This window comes from Lipotes vexillifer, unplaced genomic scaffold (genome assembly GCF_000442215.2).
Source record: "Lipotes vexillifer unplaced genomic scaffold, Lipotes_vexillifer_v1.1 scaffold732, whole genome shotgun sequence".
In the NCBI taxonomy this organism is placed as follows: domain Eukaryota; kingdom Metazoa; phylum Chordata; class Mammalia; order Artiodactyla; family Lipotidae; genus Lipotes; species Lipotes vexillifer.
The window spans coordinates 4,477,814-4,500,202 of record NW_006792596.1 but is presented as its reverse complement, the minus strand read 5'-3'; the positions used below and the strand labels follow the sequence as shown (position 1 = coordinate 4,500,202).

The following is a 22,389-nucleotide window of genomic DNA, read 5'->3' as shown; positions in this document are numbered from 1 at the left end:
TTTTATTTTCTATCTTCCCTGTACTGTTGAACAAATTCACCTTGCCCCCAGGGAGAGGAGGGCTGACAAAAATTTGGAGACAGAATTTTTTTCAATGTCAGTCTACCTCTCCTGTCAAAGCCATTTATGATTTTCTTATTATGATTAGCTCCCTTCTCTATATTTACAGCATTACTGTACATTACAAGGTCCATAACTGGTATACATATTCTGTTTAGAACACTCTGTAGCACAAATAAAGCATTCAATAAAAATAACTCCTTGAAATGTTATACTTGACCTTTCAATGAATTGTCTTTTCTCAACTGAAAAAAAAAAACAAAAAAAACTGACGATGATTGAATGTAGATGAGCCATTTTTAGGCAATGTACTTTGGGTAAGGGGAGTCTGGCCTGCACAAAGACCACATTATCTGAAATGATAAATAGGCCTGATTAGTAAGCCAGGTGGCAAAGCTCTAGTTTGTGTGGCTGCTGAAATAGATACCTGGGTAGGGGAGCAAACTTGGGGCTCCCTTCCTGGGGCTGGGAGAGACTGGGCCTGTGGAGAGGTGGCGTGATTGATCTTTTTAGAAGCAAGTGCCAGCTGGAGTGTGCATAAATGTTCCTTCTGGATTCTCCTTAAAAGCTAAATTGATGGCAACTTCTGAAAAGAGCATCTTGGACCTCTGTCGCCTGGAAGCTTAAGATACACCTTGATTTTAGGTACTGTAAAATAACTGAAAGCAGAAAAAACTTGAAGAAATGTACTCTCAGTGCTAGAATTAGAGGGAATAGAATTTTACTCATCTACCAAAGTAAAGGGATAATTGCAATGTGGTGCTCTTCTTTATTAGAAGATTTTCAGGAACCCATCTGCTTGGATTGTTTCTTTTTTATTATCATTACATCAACTAATTACATTAGGAAAAAGGGGGTATTTTAATTAAAAGACTGTTTTAAGGCGTTATAATTCTACTCTTTCATTAAATAACTTAACCAGCTGCCAAATTTGTTAAACTATATTTCTGAAAATTGTTGTTTGGAAATTATTTGTGTTAACCATATTTTCAACAGAATAGATTTTGCCCTTTTATTTTATCTAATAGATGGGTCCTTTTATTTCTCCATTTTGACCAACAACCATAGGATAGGACCACGTATATACTATCCCAATTATTTTGAAAGGCTTACTTTTTTCCTAAAAAGGGGACAAACTTTCATTTTACAAAACATGCATATTTACTTGTATATGATGGAGGGATTAGGGTAATCCTTTCTGAAATTGGCATTTTTGGACTGTGATACATTGCAGAGGAACGCTGGGGTAGGTAGGAAGATCGATAGCGATCCACAGCGGAAAATACAAAGCCAATATTGTAACTAAAAGACATTCCTACTGTTTAAGGCTTTTTTCCTGTGGATAAAAATCTCGCTCACATATGTTAAATTACAGGGATGTCATCAGATAACTCAAGGAGGTGAGTAAACGTCCACTCTTTGGATGTCTTGAATGCATCTCCCATTCTGTCAGCCCTCCTCTTATTCTTTCAAGGTGTTCTGAATAACAGAATTCAGACAGGGATTTGTATGTAAGTGTCAGACAGTGGGGAGGGGAAAGGATCTACAATGGAAATATGGATAAAAGAGAAACAATAGCACTGGACAGAGCGATGAAGGCTTAGAAGACGAGAGAGGTCTCTAAGCACCTGTGCAGGAGATGATGATGGAAAGCCAGAATTTAAAAATCATGATTCTACTTTCAGTATTCAGACACCTCTCTAGATTTCTTCTCTCTGATTGAAATGCTGAACAATTTTGATTCCAAGAACTGAATGTGAAAAGCATTAGAGAAACAACTTTGGTATTAAAAAATGTAAAAGTCAAACTGTATGTCATGCAGTTAAAGACTGAATAAGTACTGTTATTCCAATCATTATATTTATACATGAAATGATGTCTTGTGCATAGTAGATATGCAGTAAATATATGTTGAATGAATGAATGAGTAAATAAAGACAACATTTCTCTCAAATTCTCAAGTAAGAGATGGCAGTTCCTACTAGCAACAGCTATTTTAAAAAAAATTTTTAGCCCTTCAATATTATTCCTCAGGGAAGCCGGCAAACTGAAATCTGTTACATTAATGCCAACAGGGATGTATATGTGTGAAGAGAATAAGTAAACATTTATTGTACCTGCTAGCTCAGTGGATTATCCACATGAATTCTTAAGACACTTGAAAATGCTTGGCAATATTTATACTTAGGGTGAACTCTACAAATGCTGTTTGTGGATTTTATACTTCTGAAAATTTCTATTTTCGAGTCAGTTGAGCTTTTTCAATTCAGAACTGTTGGGCTAATCCATAACTATATAGCTACTTTTTCTTTGGTAATGAGTCAATCTCAACATTTTGATGAAAATTTTGTTGTTGTTAGGTGTTCAGTCTATATGAGTGTCAAAATAACTTCCAAGAATAGATTTAGTAACCAGCACATTTAAAAAAATAACTGTATTCTTTCCTTCTTAACCCAAATAACAACAATGAAAATTGCTACTTTTTGAGAATCTAATATATGCCAGTTCCTTTTCTGGTGTTTTATATATTAATTCATAGATGGTTTTACCCTATTATAGAGAAGAGGAAAATAAAACAGATCTAAGAGAGATGCAGTGTCTTGCATAAAGATCCACATATCATAGATTTTTGAACTGAGATTCACATTCAACACTCAGGCTATTGCTACTCTGATAGACTAAATCCCCCAAATTTACATTTGAGTCGCTCAAAATCTTGTGAGGTAAGTAAGACAAGGGTAGCTTTCTTTTCTTTATTCATCCAAGGTTGGTATTAGATCAGTCTGCATTTATATAAATAACTTAATGAGAATAAGAGAAGCTTAGAACTAGGAAAAATTTAGAGATAATCCAATTTAGTAATTCTTAGGCATTTTGGTTTGGGTACCACTTTACACTCTTAATAATTACTGAGGATCTCTAAAAGCATTTATAATATGCTTATAAACATTTACCATATTAGTAATAAAATTCTAACATTTAAAAGTATTTATTAATTCATTTAATAATTGCAATAACAAATCTATTATCTATTCACATATCATATTTTAATGAAAAACACCTATATTTTCTAAAACAAAAAAAGTAATAAGGAGAATGGCTTTGTTTTGCATTCTCATAAGTCTCTTTAATATTTGGTTTAATAGGAGGTAGTTGGATTTTCATATCTACTTCCTCGTTCAATCTGCCGTGACATCATCCATGTCTTGTAACCCCTAGAACACTCCACTGCACACGTGTGACTGAATGAAAGTAAAAAAGCCAAATAACCTCTTATTATTATTATGAAAATAACTGGACCTCAGGGACCCTCCTGAGGGGGCTGTGGACCACACTTTGAGAACTGCTGATCTAGATAAGACTCCTCCCATGACCTCACACTCTGGAAGCACTCTCTCCTCACAGATGCCCAAGCCAAAAATCTGAGAAACCTCCCTGACTCAGCCCTTCTCCCTCACCAACCACTTATCATCTTTTCTCAAAAATCTCTAGTCCCTTTTTCTTTCTTTCTTAGATTCCATATATATGTGTTAGCATACGGTATTTGTTTTTCTCTTTCTGACTTACTTCACTCTGTATGACAGACTCTAGGCAAAGTGAGAGAGTGGCATGGACATATATACACTACCAAACGTAAAATAGATTGCTAGTGGGAAGCAGCCGCATAGCACAGGGAGATCAGCTGGGTGCTTTGTGACCACCTGGAGGGGTGGGATAGGGAGGGCGGGAGGGAGGGAGACGCAAGAGGGAAGAGATATGGGAACATATGTATGTGTATAACTGATTCACTTTGTTATAAAGCAGAAACTAACACACCGTAAAAAAAAAAAAAAAAAAAAAAAAAAAAAATCTCTAGTCCCTCCACTTCTTTCTCTCCCTACCGTCTTGACCTGAACACACACCTTACCCTTTCCCAACCTGCATTATTACAACTGTCTTCCAACTCTTCCTCCCGTTTTAGTTCTTCTCTCCTGTCCTCTATAGTGAACATCTGAGTGATTCTTTTCAAATGCAGATTCCAAGTGTGCATTTTCTACCAAGGCCTTAACTCTAATGTAAAATACAAGGGCATCCTAAGCATCCCTGCCCTCTTCTCAAATTACACTTGTCAGCACCTCTTCCTTGCTTCTTAAGATTCTTTGCCCAGGCTCTCTCACCTCCACGCCAGTATAAAAGCTGTCTTTTCTTCCATCCATTCCTTCCATTCTTTCTTTTTATTTAGGTATTAACTTAGACGTCACCTCCTTTGAGATAATTTCCCTGAACACTCCCATTCTGAGTTAGGTGATCCTGCTATATGCTTCCTCAACCATCTGTACTTTCCCTATCAAAATAGTATTGCCATTTTTCATTTATAATTGCTTGCTTAGTAGCATTTGTCCCCCTGTGTATTTTTAGCATGGTATGAGCAGGAAATTCGTCTATTTATATATTTCATTGTCTCCTCAATGTCTAGAACAGTGCTTGACCTACAGTAAAAATTTAATAAACATTTGATGCATAAGTAAATGAATGTCTTTTTTTCTCTCTCATTCCTACAGTCAGTTGTATTTACAGTTTTTTAACTCACTCTTCCTAATGAAGTTGGAAATCATTCTTTAAATTAATTGTTTTATCGTCTTATGCTACTAGTTAATACTAGTAGTATTAACTACTAGTTAATATAAAATAGTTATTATCCTACAATATAGCTATCAAAGGGTATCTCTCATAAGACACTTATCTGAAACCAGACCTATCTTTGGAAATTGGCCACACTCTTTGAATCTCTCACCTGGAAAGATTGTTAAAAATGTACATATGCAGGAGTCCTATTGCCTGAAGATTCTTATTTGGTTGTTTAGATTGTACCCAAGCTTCACAGGTTACTATCATAGCTTCCAAAGTTTGGGAGCCACTGCCTTACAGCAATTATGTTCAGGTTTATTTATAAAAATTAGTTAAGCAATGTTATTACCCTTTAAGAATTTATTCTAATTTAGTTACAGAGTACTCCCATATGTAAACAAATGTATAGCCTTTCATAGATGTTTTAGAGGATTTTATAAGCCCAATGTTAAATGCTGCTACAATTAAGCAGGTGTTATAAATTCAAATATTTGTTTTCATCTTTGTACAGTTCAGTGTTAACATCTGTACTCATTATACACATAAGTCCCTAGACTGAGTTGTATCATGTTTAATGGGTATATTTGATATCAATTTATTATGTAATATTTATTTTACTAATAGTATACTGTGTAATTTATGCAAATATTATTTGTAGGATTTTATATATCAAAATTTTAAAACAACTTACGATGAAGTAAACTTTATGGGACAATGTTTTATTTAATGAATTCATTTAATTTTTTATAATTTTATTTATTGTTTTTTGGCTGCAGTGGGTCTTCATTGCTGCACATGGGCTTTTATAGTTGTGGCGAGCGGTGGCTACTCTTCGTTGTGGTGCACGAGTTTCTGCTTGCCGTGGCTTCTCTTGTTGTGGAGCACGGGCTCTAGGCACATGGGCCTCAGTAGTTGTGGCACATGGGCTCAGTAGTGGTGGCTTGCAGGCTCTAGAGCGCAGGCTCAGTAGCTGTGGTGCATGGGCTTAATTGCTCCAAGGCATGTGGGATCTTCCCGGACCAAGGCTTGAACCCGTGTCCACTGCATTGGCAGGCGGATTCTTAACCACTGTGCCACCAGGGAAGTCTGGTGGGACGATATTTTAAAAGCAAAAGATACTATATATTTATGAATTTACAAATTTTTTTATCTTGCATGTCTCAAGGATAAAAATACTGAAAATTAGTCATGTTAATTTTATTAACTATGTTGCAACATATTAAAGTATATAGCATTACATGTCTAAGAGGATCTATTATTTATTTAAAAACTGAATGAAGGGCTTCCCTGGTGGCGCAGTGGTTGAGAGTCCACCTGCCGATGCAGGGGACGCGGGTTCATGCCCTGGTCCGGGAAGATCCCACATGCCGCGGAGCGGCTAGGCCCGTGAGCCATGGCCGCTGAACCTGCACGTCCGGAGCCTGTGCTCCGCAGCAGGAGAGGCCACAACAGTGAGAGGCTGCCCCCGCAAAAAAAAACTGAATGAAAAAAATTCCTAGAATTAGATTTTATTCTTTAGATCTCATATGTTATTTTAATACACAGTAGATTTTTAGTCATAGTAAGTTATATATATATAATATATATAATAAAGAGAGTATGTGTATGTGTGTGTGTGTGTATATATATATATATATATATATATAGAGAGAGAGAGAGAGAGAGAGAGAGTTCCAGATAGTTATTTACAAATATATTCCTTTATTATTGTTTGTCATAGTAATATTTATGAAGGTAGTTTTTCAGGAAAGATAGAAGCAGAGTTTTAGAAATATAAAGATGAGATGGAAAAAGGGGTAAATAAGAAGGAAGAGGGGAGAGGAAAGGAAATTGCTTAATTTTGTCCAAGCTAGTAGAACTGTATTATCCTTCTTTTCTTATCATACTCTTATATATTGGATCTTTTATATCAGTTTTTAAGGGGTTTCATTACTTAGAAAGTTTCTGTAAAGGAATAAATTCATTGATTTGTCTCTGTTATTTAAAAATGCATAACAGTTTAATGACCTATTGAAACCTATTAATTTGATATATTTTTGAAACATGTAATCAGGAGCTACTTTTCTAGGAAAATGTTTGCTTTATTAGTAATTTCTGTTGTTATATTTATTTCTGAAGAAATACAGAATGATACAAATAAAAACAATACAAAGGAAAGTTTTATTTCTTAAAGTAATTTAATTACACTTCTGGCTATTTAGTCTTTTTATTAAGAAAAGTATATCACTCTTACATATACAACAAATTACTAGACCATTACTTGTGAACAAAAACAAGAAACAATAACCAGAGTTTGTAATAATAGAGAATAACTACATAAATTATGTCCACTAAAACTTAATTGGACAAACTAGAACAGTAATCCCTAACTTACAATGACCTATAAGACATTGTCACAAAACAATTATTGATGTAAAATACAAAAAAAACAAAAAAAACCCTTTATGTATATATGTGCAAATGCATAGGAAGTATATGGAGGATAATATTGCAAGCCATCAACAGTGACAACCCACTGGGAGTAGAATTAGGATAGAGAGGGAAACTATTTTATTTTAAATTCTTTTATCTATTTAAATTATTTACATTAACTTACAGTCATGTATGTCTTTCATACTTTGAGAAATACCCTAAGAATTTGAGAAGTGATTTTAACAAAAATAACTGGGGATTGGGAGTTCTGAAGTAGGAATTTCAATGGTCACGTCATAACGTACACATGTACATGGTCAAGGAAATCAGACACCGTGGTATGTTTTGTGATTCTATGAACTACTCTGTTTTTTCTGTAACATTCTATTTGTTTTCTTTTTCATTAAAGGTCTCATTCGCTTGCAGGAGCTCATCAAAGCTCCATCAAGATACAATCTTCGACTTAAGATCCGTCAACTGCCTGCTGATACAAAGGATGCAAAACCCTTACTAAAAGAAATGAAAAGAGGCAAGGAGTTCCATGTCATCTTTGACTGTAGCCATGAAATGGCAGCAGGCATTTTGAAACAGGTAATCTTTAAATTATTTAAGTTCTTAATTTCTTTATTAAATTTGAGTTTGAAATTTTTTTTTTTACATCTTTATTGGAGTATAAGTGCTTTACAATGCTGTGTTAGTTTCTGCTGTATAACAGAGTGAATCAGCTATACATAAACATATATCCCCATATCTCCTCCTTCTTGCGTTTCCCTGCCACCCTCGCTATCCCACCCCTCTAGGTGGTCACAAAGCACTGAGCTGATCTCCCTGTGCTATGCAGCTGCTTCCCACTAGCTATCTATTTTACATTTGGTAGTGTATACATGTCAGTGCTACTCTCTCACTTGGTCCTAACTTCCCCTTCCCAGTCCCCGCAAGCCGTGTCTTCAAGTCCATTCTCTACATCTGCGTCTTTATTCCTGTCCTGCCCCTAGGTTCTTCAGAACCTTTTTTTTTTTTTAGATTCCATATATATGTGTTAGCATAGGTATTTGTTTTTCTCTTTCTGACTTACTTGACTCTTATGACAGACTCTAGGTCCATCCACCTCACTATAAATAACTCAATTTTGTTTCTTTTTATGGCTGAGTAATATTCTATTGTATATATGTGCCACATCTTCTTTATCCATTCACCTGTTGATAGACTGTTAGGTTACTTCCATGCCCTATCTATTGTAAATGGTGCTGCAGTGAACATTGTGGTGATGTATCTTTTGGAATTATGGTTTTCTCAGGGTATATGCCCAGTAGTGGGATTGCTGGGTCATATGGTAATTCTATTTTTAGTTTTTTAAGGAACCTCCATACTGTTCTCCATAGTGGCTGTATCAGTTTACATTCCCACACAGTGCAAGAGGGTTCCCTTTTATCCATCCTCTCCAGCATTTATTGTTTGTAGATCTTTTATGATGGCTATTCTGAGCTGTGTGAGGTGATACCACATTGTGGTTCTGATTTGCATTTCTTTAATGATTAGTGATGTTGAGCATCCTTTCATGTGTTTGTTGGCAATCTGTATATCTTCTTTGGAGAAATGTCTGTTTAGGTCTTCCACCCATTTTTGGATTGGGTTGTTTGTTTTTTTGATATTAAGCTGCATGAGCTGCTTGTATATTTTGGAGATTAATCCTTTGTCAGTTGCTTCATTTGCAAATATTTTCTCCCATTCTGAGGGTTGTCTTTTTGTCTTGTTTATTTATTTATTGGCTATACTGTGTGGCATGTGGGAATCTTAGTTCCCCACCAACCAGGGATCAAACCCGTGCCCCCTGCAGTGGAAGCGTGGAGTATTAACCACTGGACCGCCAGAGAAGTCCCCTGTTTTTTTGTTTTTTAAATCAAAGTGTTATTGTTACACAGTTGGTTTAAAAAAAAAAAAGCCAGAGAAGTCACCTTGATGTGATTTTCTGATAAAAAGTCTAAGTACTTTAATTAATTGTCTTAAAAGAAAAGTAATATAAATATTGATGATCCTTAAAGCACATTGAAGTTCCGAGGTTACTTTCAAATGGCTAAAATGCCGTTTGTTAATGTGAATATTGATCAATGAAGTAGATATTTCTGTTTTGTGCTGAAATGAGGGAATAAACTTCCAGTCAACAATTAAGCAGCTCAACCATTAAAATCAACTAGTAAGAAAAAGAGAAAAAAAAATTGTTCTTTACCTGTCATGTACGCTGAGATGCCTTACACATTTGATCTTATTTAATTATCACCATAACCAAATGAAGTAGGGACTAGCTCCACTTTACAGACAAAGAAACTGAGTCTCAGAAAGATTAAGTAGCTTGATCAATGTCTATCATTGACCAAGGAAATAGCAGAGGGATTTATATTTCCCCTAGTGATGTTAGGAAGTATTCATTTCAGAATAAGCATTGCCTACCTAAAAAGATAATTCTAAATCAATCAAATGAAACAATTCATAGCAGTAAAACCTCTTACTATTCAGCACTATTCAGGCCTAACAGCACACTGGAAAATAATTATTATTAGCTCATGTCTTATATATGAGGGGATTGATGTAAGGGGTTAAATAGCTAGTACAAGTACAAGCTAGTACTACTATGTAGTAGAGCCTGAATTTGAACACAAGTCTTTGGACTTTGTTTTTTAAGCTCTTCTATACACACTGGCTGACTGGAGATTAGCCACCTGTCTTGAAACCTCTCAAATGTAGGATAAAATATCTCTACTAGAGAGTTATGCAGATTCAGATGTCAAATTATATCTCATAAAATATAACTACCAGCAGTAAATGTCTGTTATAACATGGTTAGTTTATTAAGCAGATGTTTATCCATTCTTCCAGTATGGATGTTGGTTTCACTACAGTAAAATATTTAATTAGATTTGGAAAATTGCTCTAGTGTTATATTTGAGTAATAAAGAATATAAGGGTGGTTGTTGTTGTTTGGTTGGGTTCTTTTGGGAACAAAATGATGCGATAAAGTAAGCACTGGAATCTAGAGTAGGGATTTGTTTTTCATTTAATACCAAACAATTCTTTGTCACATTTAGAATACACAGACTTGGAAAGGATACCTTTCCTTTATGCCTGGAGTGAGTATCACTGTACTATTTGTCAGTGACAAATAATAGGTTTTTGGTAGGCTTTCTCTAGGCCTCCAACAAGTATATAGGTGATCAGTTGTCTTGTCTCTAGAGTAACTAACTCTGACTTATTTTGCTGTTTGAAAGGTGAGAGTATCCATCACCTTTAATAATAGAATTTCCATTCTGTCTTCTAGTTGATATATCCCTTATTTCATACTTGTTTTCTGATGTGTAACCTGCTATTTGCAAAATGAAAACAGAATTAAAGTAGTATCTAAAATATATACAACAGTAAAATTATATAAGTTTAACAAGACTAGTAGGTGAAAAATCAGAACGGAGGGGAAATGAGAATATGAAAGTTAAGTTGAAGTCAGAGTAACACTATTACACAGAATGCATACTTTTTGATCCTGTAACACTGGCAGACCACATATGGTGGGATTTTTTTTTAAAACTTACCTTGTCCCAGAGAGCATTTATCTCATATTTGGATCTTAGCTACTCTAGAAACCAATTCAAAAAGAAAGTAAATAGCTTCTTTTTTGTAACTGCAGCAGTACATTTAGTAGGACTCCATTTTATGATTTATGAAATTTTTCTGAGATTCCTCAGTGTTGGCTAATGATGACACTCCAAAGAAATGGTATAAGAGTTGAAGATAAGGCACAAATGGGCTTTCAGCTTGTCTGGCCTAATCCAAGAACAAATATTAGGAGTATCAAGAAAAAGAGATGTTTGTTTGTTTTATTTAAACTGACTGAGCTCTTACTAAATAATGAGCAACCATGAATTTGAAGTTTTCTTGCCTGAGAGCTTTAAAAGCGAGTGAAGCCTGGGCTTGGCTAGATTTCCTCTGAGGGAAATGAAGGGCACTCATTGACATACATGTCTTAATAGCAAAAGATTCCACCTCTACTCAGATTTGTCAAAGAGAATCCTCTATGGCAGGGCCAGGATGCTGTGGAGTAAAGTCTCATGAAGACATTCTGTCACAGAAAAAAATAGCAACCAAGAACTTTAAAGTCCATATCAGAGAGTGTGACATCAAATTTTTTAGCCTGGAAAAATGTAAAAGCAGATACTAAGAAACTGATACAGCAGCAAGAAGTAAAATATAATAAAATTTTAAGAAATACATATAAAGTCTACCCCTCCAATTGATAACCTTAAGCAATGTAATGTCCAGATATAACCCAAAGGATAAACTGGTTGCAAATTATGTGCCTGGATAACTGCATGTGTTAATTTGTCATATGGCATTGTTAATACTACATCAGTTAAATGTTGGGAAATTCTAACAATATTTTGATTTTGGAAAAAATTATTCTGTGGTATTTCTTTCCAGAAGAGGTGACGTGGCACAAGCAGTTTTCTTTTGTGGCCACTCTTATTTATACACAAGAAGATAATAATTTTGTTCTTTTTAATGTGGTTTGAAGTGTGCACACAGTTCATTCAGAAGCAGTAGTAGCAAGACATAAATGCTATAATTAAAAGAAGGTCCAGAACAAGTTCTTTTTAAATTCCCATTGGAAATTATTAACTCATCTTTCAAGAGAGTACCCCCGTTGTTCACTTTTGTTCACGTTAGAGTATAGGTACTCCATCAAAAATAACTAAATTTTTCTACTTAGATCTAAGTTTGTAGTCCATAGTGACTCTTGTTTTCAGAATCAAAGACTGAAGGGAGGTCAGTGAAATGCTCACACAGTCCTCAGTTATCCCTTAAAGGTTTCTTTTCAATGTAATGAAGAAGAAATCTGAGGCTGGTTCAGAACATCATTTTCTTAACCACCTCCCACCCTCGCCCCCAAAACACGATTTCCAGGATTGGGCTGAGATTCCCAGGTTTCCGAATTATCAGGGAGGAAACAGCCAAAATCTTAGAATGTATAGATCCTAAATGGATCTATATCTTTGGAAATATGAAATATGCCACTTTATAAAAGGCATACATTATGCTCTATATCCAAGCTCCAACAGTTAGAGACCTGGAGTTTATTTTCACTCACTGTCTCAATTTGTTGGCTAATTTATTCATTCTTATTATGTCTTAGTTTCTTCACCTGTAAAATAAGTATAATAACAGGACCTACGTCATAGGACTTTTTTTTTTTTTTTTTTTTCGGTACGCGGGCCTCTCACTGTTGTGGCCTCTCCCGTTGTGGAGCACAGGCTCTGGACACGCAGTCTCAGCAGCCATGGCTCAGGGGCCCAGCCGCTCCGTGGCATGTGGGATCTTCCTGGACCGGGGCACGAATCCGTGTCCCCTGCATCGGCAGGCGGACTCTCAACCACTGCACCACCGGGGAAGCCCCGTCATAGGATTTTTAATGAGGCCTAAATTGATTAAGATGTGCAGTGTGCTTAGAATAGTACCCAGCACTTTTTAGGCATTATGTAAGTGTTATTTAGAGTTATACATCTGAATCGGTTTCTTTCATTTATCCCTATCGATATTTCTATGCCTATTGAGTTGGTAAAGTAAAAAATATCTACAAGGGTAATGCTGAGCTCTTATTGAGTAGTTCTGAAGTTGGGAAACCTTTAACACATATCCATCAGGAACAATGAATACCTTCTACAAAGATAATCTTGTAAATTTTTATTTAATAAGAAAATTTTTCTCTTATTTTGCTTAAATGTAAATTTATCAGACAGTTATTGGCTCATGTAATTTTTATCCATTCAGGAAATATTATTTGGTTCCTAAAAGTTGTGCATCCAATTCAGTTGTGTGTGTGGGCGGGGGTGTTCCCCACACCACAAGCAGTGCTCTGATGCCAGCACATTGTCCTACAACCCAATTCAGTTCTGACAGCATCTATCCAGAGGTAGCATCCAATTCCGCGAGTTAAGGGCTTAGTCCTACAAGACTGTTTCCCCACCTCCCCCACTTCGGACATGAACCACAAGTCCAGGTTATCACTTGTGCTTCTGACCCACCGGCTATAGATTGGAGGTTCCTACAACCCCCTCCTTAGGTTCGATTAATTTGCTAGAGCAACTCACAAAACTCAGAGAAACATTTTACGTACTAGATTCCTGGTTTATTATGAAAGGATGTAACTCAGTAACAGCCAGATGGAAGAGATGCATAGGGCAAGATACAAGGAAAGGGCAAGGAGCTTCCACGACCCTTCTGAGTATGCCACTCTCCTTGCATCTCCACATGTTCACCAACCTGGAAGCTCTCCAGATCCTCTCCTTTTGGGTTTTTCTGGTGGCTTCAGTTCTTAGGTATGATTGATTAAATCATTGGCCATGGCGATTGAACTCAGCCTCCAGCCCCTCTTCCTTCCCAGGAGGTCACTGGGGTAGAACTGAAGGTTTCAACCTTCCAATCATGAGATTGCTTTCCCCTGGCAACCAGCACCCACCCTCCCATCTTAGGGGATTTTCCAAAGTCACCTCATTTGACATAAACTCAGTTGTGGTTGAAAGGGGCTTGCTAAGAATAACAAGACACCCATTTCACCTTTATGGCTCTGAAGCAATTTTAGGAAGTGAAGAAAAGAAACCAAATATTATAACAAAGATGTTCCCATTGCTTTTATTGTTTGGGAAATTCTAAGAGTTTCTGGAATTTTGTGCCAGAAATGGGATGAAGACCAAATACATATTTCTTATTATAAATTACAATATCACAGTTCCTAAGTTCCTTTCCTCTGCTCAATTCTTTGATGCTACCTATCATTAACAAATGTTTCTCCCTTTAAAAAAAATACATTTTATATATCCCAAAATTTTTCACAAACATCTATCTTTTCTTACTGAACAGCTAATGCTGTGGAAATACAAATTTTATTGCAGCTAATTGGTTAATACCTACCTATGGGTATGGAATACAAAGGATGTAGCTGGGGCAGCTACTTAGTAAACCAATTTGAGTAGTTAGTAGTTTGTGGAAGAATATTAGATGCACCTGAGAATACTTGTTTCCTACTAAGAGCTCTTCATTCAGCTCAAAAATGCATCATTTTTTAATTAGCATCACCAGCTACTGTTCACTGATAAACAGCTATTTCTAAAGGATTCTGTATTTTCAGAGAGGAAATTGACACTTCTCATGACTGGAAGTTCTAACCCCAAAGTCCTTGTTTTAAGACTGATAGTCTAAAATTGATGAGGACTGCAGAAGTGTGAAATAAAACATAGTAAATTTCAATTGTTCATTAATAAAAAATAAACTTGCCTTTATCTGTACAGTGGTGATTTACATTTGCTTCATTAATACTAAGAAAACGTCTCTAAAATGCTAAAAAAAAAATTCCTGTTGGTATTGTACTTTGGAGCACTGTTTTCCTAATTGAGTAATACTTTTCAACAAAATAAAATGGTGTTCCTTATTATGGTATTTGTAGTGAAGATATTACAAATATAACGAACTAAGATGTGCTCATTTGAGGTTTTGTTTCAAATTTAATGCCTCTTTTAATATGTAAAGCGTAAGCTTTACAATTGCAAACATTCAATTAATAGCTTTTCTATCAAGAGAATTGGTTCAGAAATTCCTTTGTAACCACTAATCTTCTTTAACTATGGAAAAAAGATTTAGTTTGACCCAATTTTAATGTAACCTGAATACTATAGGCTGATTGTTCATTACATTCTGCTATTTTCATCCCACTTGTCTTATTGACATAATGTATTTCATCTAACGTGTACCTTCAATATTAATATTTTAATATTTTTATTTTTTACTTCTTAGGCATTAGCTATGGGAATGATGACAGAATATTATCATTACATCTTTACCACACTGGTAAGTAATTTATTAAAACATAAAGATAATGCTCTAAATTTTCTTATAATGAATTTCAGGATGAAAAATGGGTTTTTGAGTGGGAAGAAGTAATACAATACTGGCACTTTTTAAGTTATGATTTAGTTTATTTTGATAAAACCCAAGAGGAATTATCATAATAGAGAACTAATGATTCTTGGTGGGAAGCTGGTGATTTTGAAATAATATTGTTTCAGATATTAATTCAAAATAATGTCTTATTTTTATATTGCTTAGAGGACTTTCAGAACATAATGGATTTTAAAATTAGTTTGCTGAGAAATCAGTGTTTTAGAAAAGCACAAATTCTTATGTTGTTAGCTCTATTGACTTAACCGAAATCAGGTTTATTGAAGCTGCTCCTTTAGTAGATTAAATTTCCTATTCTGTTTTTGCATATGTTAAGTTGGATTTTTCAAGTAAATATGATTTAATTTGCAATTAGCAAATTGAATGTTACCCATATCTTTTGTCTTTACATAACCACTACAGTTTTTTCTCAGTAGGCATGAAAATCTGACATTCTTTTTTTTTATCAAACCTACTTACCCTTAGCTCTATTTCTTTACCAATACATTATCCTAGTTTTCCTTCCACTGTGAAACAGCTATCTGTCTCTGTCACTATTTCCTGCCCATCCCCCCAATATGAGAGTATCTCCAAGTTTGGGCATGTATCTTATTTTCTTTTTTCCTCTTCAATTATTTTCTTCAGAACTGGTATGTACTTAGAGCTTCAATTATGACCTTTGTTCAAATGAGATCTAAATGTCTATCTGTAATATTCCTGAATTGTTGTATATCGCTGCATTGCAGAACGTTTCTAATCGTTGTGGCGTTAAGATAATTTCAAGTTATTTAAACCTTAATGTATTGTCCTCTGAAGTGACTCATCTTCTGACTCTTCCTTCAGAACTTCCACTGTCTCTAACTCCTGTATCCCCAACAAAATGCCACTGATGTTTTCTCCATAGTGTCTGTAGTATGCATCTTCTCCTTTCCCACAATGACCAGTCTAACCAATGCTCTCTCTTTGTTAACTCAAAAGTTTTCCAATTGATCTCCTTGCTTTTAGGAGTCTTGAAGTTACCAGATTAAATTACTAAAATTTAGTAATTGGTCTAAATTACTGAATTTTAAATCTAAATTGATCACAGTAGCTTCTTGTAAAAACAACTCTTCGTCAATGAAGATGCTTCACACAGTAGGTTGTATTTTACTGGTAAATACTAAGGCTAACTCTGCTGTATATCTGTATCACTTCCCACCAGGCAACTTTTTTGCAGCCTGTGAGAAACTTAGTGATGGGCTGGTGGAGAGTGAGTAGAAGCCTTCACTCGTCAGCAAATTATATTTCAATGCTGTTGAAACTCAGTTCTACCATAATCATAAGATTTTAGGGAAATCAAAAGCATCTCTTAATAAGGAAAAAAATGGAAAAAAAAAAAAAACTAGTTTAATTTATGTAGGACTCATCTAGCCTATAATTGAAGGTCCTTTTCAGTTTGATTCTAACCTAACTTTCCTATTTTCTTTTGCCGCTGTTCTCCCTCATGAATTCTCTTATGGCCAAACTGATTTAGGTCAGTCTCCTGAGTAGACTTTATATTTTCTAATTTTTATATCTCTACTGACATTTTGGTCTCCTTTTGTCTTTTGCCTATCAAGAGCATGGCCATTCTTTAATGGCAGCTCAGATCCCATCTGCTCTGTGAAGTTGCTCTTTACCATAAAAATTGAAAATCATTTGTCTTGCTTCTGACTCTTTGCACTTATCGCTTGTACTCTTTTGCCCCTTAGCATATATTGCACTACATTTTATATCTATATATGTATGTAAATATATATATAGCCAGAGAGAGAGAGAGAGAGAGAGAGAGAGAGAGAGATAATCTCCTTGGCTAGATTGCAAATGTTGAAAACTAAAAACCTAAAAGTTCCTTATATTTTTCACAGCACAGAATAGAGCTCAGGCCAACGTCAGCTTCTCTTCACTGAATTTTGCTTCTATAATCTAGTCTGTACAGCTGTATGAGCAAGCTGTGCCCAGGACCAATGGCATTGATCTTGCCCTGGCTCTCAGTAGTTCTCGATGTTGTCTGTAAGATCTAAGGAATAGCTAATGCCAACTCAATGGGGGCAAAAGTCCCACATGCTGCATGTTCTCATAGTGACATCCGACTGCCCCGACAGCTTTGGCCTCCTATCTCCTGGGCAAATCCAGAGCACTCACTGTATATAGAGTAGAAAGGGCAACCAAAATCTGAAGTGTTCCTTATGGGGGAGTTGCTAGATAGGGTATAAGACAAAAGGACTGCAAGAGTTCTTGTAACCAATAGGGCCAGTTTTGTTAACTTTTTTCCTCAGCTTTGATATAATTTTCATTAGTTAGAAGCTATATTTCATGATGTGTTTCTTAAAAAAAAAAGAAAAAAGACAAAGCAAAATAACACAAAAATGGCAATAACGAGTCAAGGAAGCAAGACATGGGAAAACACCTATAATCAGTTAAATATGAAAGAGTAATGCATAAAATTTAAGGGCAAGCTATCCCTAACATAGAGAAGAAAGCTTATGCAAACCTTAAAGGTAGGTTGTAGAAAAGCCTGTTGTTCCACTGGTGGAACTGGAATAATATATATATATGTACTTGTTTATGTAGAGTGTATATGTATTTACATTGGCAAAACATGAGGATAGTGTATTTGAATCTTGGTGATTTGTGATGTTTAAACATCACTTGAGACACAGTGGTGTTAAGTAACCTAAGGCAAGCAGGAATTCATGATTATTTCAATTATACTTGCCTATGAATATTCTCTCTTGATACTAACACAAAGAAATTTGTCTTTTAGGACCTCTTCGCTCTTGATGTAGAGCCCTACCGATATAGTGGCGTTAACATGACAGGGTTCAGAATATTAAATACAGAAAATACACAAGTCTCCTCCATCATTGAAAAGTGGTCTATGGAACGGTTGCAGGCACCTCCGAAACCCGATTCAGGTTTGCTGGATGGATTTATGACGGTATGAATACCCACTTAAAGATCAGTTTGTGTGTTTCTAAGTAATATTGCATTAATTATTGAGTCCTCTGGATCCAAACTTCGGTTTAGTTATTAATGTTAAAGGCATGATATCAGAAGTACTATTGCCAAAAAAAAAAAGTACTATTGCCAATAATTCGATTAACAATTTTCTAAATCAATTTTATGTGGCAAATTTAACTTTTATCCAAGTATCTCAAAAAGCATTACAACTATTATCAGAAAACTACAATGTAGGGGATTTCTCTAAAATTAATTACTGCTATATATAGGATAAATTAAAGACTGAAAAGAAGACATTAACCTGAAAGTTATCCTTCTTAACTACCAGCATATGATTACTCTTCATCATGTTGGTTTCTGATATCTGACGTCATATAAATGACTTACATCACACTAACATTTCCCTTGAGCTTCCTCTTTAAGGTTCAGAATTCACCAATAATCACACTTGTTATGTTCAAGTCTTGGTTTTAAACCTAGAAACTAGACTAATGTTTAAACTGTAAAAGAAGGGTACATTTTATGTAACTTTATTTGTTTATACCAGTTCTGCCAATGAAAATCTAATGCAATGTACATACATAATTTAAAATTTTCTAATCGCTATGTTAAAAAACATACACCAAAAAGTAAATTTCAATATTATTAATTTATTTTATTTAACCCATTGTATCAAAAATGCCATTATTTAAACAGTCACTATAAAAATTATGACTGAAATATATTACATTCTTTTTTTCTGTTAAGTCTTTGAAAGTTGATGTGCATTTGACACTTAACGTATTAGTTCAAACTAGTCACATTTCAAGTTCTCAGTAGCCAAATGTAGCTACTGGCCACCTTATAGGACCAGGTAAGTTTATACTGTACTATTTAACAAATTATAAATATCTGATATATTCTCATTCAATCTATTTTCTGTAGACAAAGTTACTGCTACAATTTAGTAAATAGCCCAGCACTTTGGCAATATTTACAATTCCTAGGTCATTAAGAAGTGTCATTCTAGGGCTTCCCTGGTGGCGCAGTGGTTGAGAGTCCGCCTGCCGATGCAGGCGACACGGGTTCGTGCCCCGGTCCGGGGGGATCCCACATGCCGCGGAGCGGCTGGGCCCGTGAGCCATGGCCGCTGAGCCTGCGCGTCCAGAGCAAAAAAAAAAAAAAAAAAAGTGTCATTCTAAATGGAAACTTTATAAGCAGAAACATCCTCTATCCTGATGTGTGGAAAAGCTTTTTCTATTATGATTGTAATGTTTCCATTAATTGCTTCAATGGGGCTTCAAAGTATGTTTTTAATGTTGTAGCAAAATAAAGGAAATTTTTGTGTTTTTCTTCCCTTAAAAGATTTAGTAATACAAATTGAGTGTCCTCATAGAGACTGTGAAGAAATCATAGTTACCCTCTAGGCACCAACCTTCTAATGGAAAGGAAAAAAAAAAAAGACATCTATTTTCTTTTAGTGAGAAAAATAACCTACTAGAATTTGACAATATCTTATATCCACATTATTGTTTTAAGGAAATAGTATGAGGGGAATTTTACTCCTGTGCATAAAAAGAGATGGTTGACTAGTTCTAGTGTTTTAGTTTTACCTTAAGATATATTTGAGAAACTTTATTGGGAGGAAAATACATAAATAACTTAAAAATGAATTTTTTTTTCTGAAGTACAGCCAGATTAAAAATAAAATACAACCAAGAATAAATTACAAATATTATATTTCATTCCCAGTTTGAAGATGGTGAATCAAACTTTTGGAACCTATATAGACAATGTTATTTTTAAATTAAAACATATACTTCCTTTTAAATTGTTATTTTAATCATGTATATATTTTTTCCATATATGCTTTCTAACTCTCTTTACCCTTCCTTAATTTCAAGATGGATATTGTTGTTTGTTATTCAGAACCATTACTGAATGGTTTTAGGAAAAGTAAATCAATAGGTATCATGGCAATCTTAATATTTTCATACTCTAAGTCTTCCACTGATACGTCCAAGGATTAGTGTGCCCTTTTACATATCAGAATCACAAAAATTATCCAGCCTTACTTGGGTACTGTGTGTATTTCAGTATGATTCCTATATGACTCTACATGTCATCCCTTGAAACTTCTAGTAAGTTAAGTAGACGATTAAAAGAGATAAATACAAAGGAAGATATATTAATTTCATACCTAGGAAGGTAGGGGCTCTTGGAAAGAATTAACCTTCATAAAATGGATCAAAAAAGACAAAAATCAGTTATATTTCTGTATACTAGGAAAGAATAATCTGTAATTTATTAAAATTTATAATTTTTATAAATAAATAAAATTCATTTTCTAAAATAACAACAACAACAAAAACCCAGCTATGTGTCTACACTAATGCTAAATGCTTTGCATGCATCATTCCATTTAATCCTCAAAACAACTCACTGAGTTGGTACCATTATTATTCCCATTTTACAGATAGAAATATAAGACCTCAAGTGGTTAACTAACATTCCAGTGTCACACAGTAAATGTCAGAATTTTAAATTGAACCTGAGTCTTTCTGTTATCCAAATTTGAACTCTTAGTTGTTATTTTTACCTTCCCCCATTAGCCACATAGTTACTCCAAATCCCAGTATTTACAATTATGGAGCACACAGGCCACTAGACAAGATGAGGACCTCAGAGTCAACCAAGTGTTTGGACTCTTTTCTTGGCTTTCCTAAACATATTCTTCTCAATAAAAGGTATATGCACACTAAAAAGAAAAAAAAAAGACGGGGTGTTAGGATGAATGCAGGTTTAGGTTTTTTCTTTCTAGCCATGAGTCCAGTCCTCAATCCTGCCCTTCTTCTGAACTGACAAGTGATTTAGTGGGAGTAGATAAGTGATAGAACAAAAATGCACTGATGAGAAAATGATTAGCCTATTTATTGAAAATTCTGGGCATTGTGTACAGACCATAGATTTTGAAATCTTCAGAAGAATTTTTAATGCCAACACTCTTCTCTTTGTTATAGTCATGAAATACTTTTCAAATAGATCTTAAATAAGAAAACGAAAAGAGTATAAGGGATAATTACCTCTTTATTTATATATCTTTATTTGAGTTACTGCAAAATATAAAAACCACCAGAAGACTTACATGAGAACATTTTTTAAATGAATGACTTCACTTTTAAAATGAAGATAAATTTCCTTGTATGAGCACTTTTTGAATAGTTCTTATCTAAAAATGTGTGCCAGCTATTTATTTTATTATATTTATAAATAGAGCATGGAACACAAAATATTTTAGAAGTAGACATAAAGTTTGCCATTCAAATAAAGATTTCTTTTAAAATGGATGCAGATTGATGAATATTTTACAATTTTCCGAAAGGAAAACTGATAATATCTTTTAAAATATTTCATTAGATAACATTATATAATGATATACAAGATTATATATAAAATATTTTATTATATAAATTAATTATTAATTATAAAATAGTGCATGATTATTATAAAATAAAACCAGTAAGATCTGTTTAAAAATATTGGTATATTTATGCCTTGTATGAGTATTTTTCTTTCCCACTTAAGATTAGATTGTAAGCATTTTCCCAGTTATTAAATGTTTAGGAAAAGAAATTAATTATTTAAAGAAATTTTAGAAAATTTAGAAAAAAAAAAAAATATATATATATTTCCGCCATGAATGGAGTAAGGAAGTTAAGAGGATTCTAGTTAGAAAAGAAAAGAATTATAGCCTGGCATTGTAGAGTTGGCAACATTCCCTTTAGTCAATTCATGAGATCTCAGTGTTTATATATCCCTCGTTCTTTTTTCTCCCTATGGTCCCATTAAGAAATGGGATTATCAGCAAAGTCCCTAGTACTTGGAGCAAGACCTATTATCAGTATCATAGTTACTTGTCACTATGTAAGATCATAGTGCTTAGATTTTCACATTATTTCTTTATGTTTAAGCTATAAAAAGAAACAATGAATTGGATTCATAAGAATTTTCCTGGTTGAGTTAGCACCTAGGCTAAGTGTTTATCTGTTAAATGACTACTGAATACAAGACCATTTCTGCCACAGTTGTAGTTCCTTCTTCTATGGTCTGGGAACATTGTATTAAAGATATTAATGCTAGTAGCTCAGTAAAATTCTCATCTTCATTTGGTATAAACCCAACCAGGGAACCAAGTCACACAATACATCCAAACCTGATCTCACTAAGAAGGAAGGAAGAAAGGAAGTCTGACCCTCTTCCTTCACACATAAAGGTTTTGTTTTTAACTCATATAACCTTTCTCCCACTTTCCCCCATGCCCACACACTGCCATCCAGGTAGTACTCTAAATGCCTCCCTAGACATGAGCCC

At 34.6% G+C, this 22,389-nt stretch overlaps 1 protein-coding gene across 3 annotated transcripts in view; it reads left to right on the top strand.

Annotated features, from left to right (window-relative positions):
- Window positions 1-22,389, top strand: part of GRIK2 (glutamate ionotropic receptor kainate type subunit 2) — a 668,512-nt gene that overhangs the window by 301,413 nt on the left and 344,710 nt on the right. For all 3 annotated transcript variants that reach the window (XM_007465776.1, XM_007465777.1, XM_007465778.1), the window contains exons 4-6: window positions 7,490-7,671; window positions 14,914-14,967; window positions 17,843-18,016. In XM_007465776.1, coding sequence (XP_007465838.1) covers window positions 7,490-7,671; window positions 14,914-14,967; window positions 17,843-18,016 — 410 coding nt within the window. The remainder of the gene's footprint in view (window positions 1-7,489; window positions 7,672-14,913; window positions 14,968-17,842; window positions 18,017-22,389) is intronic.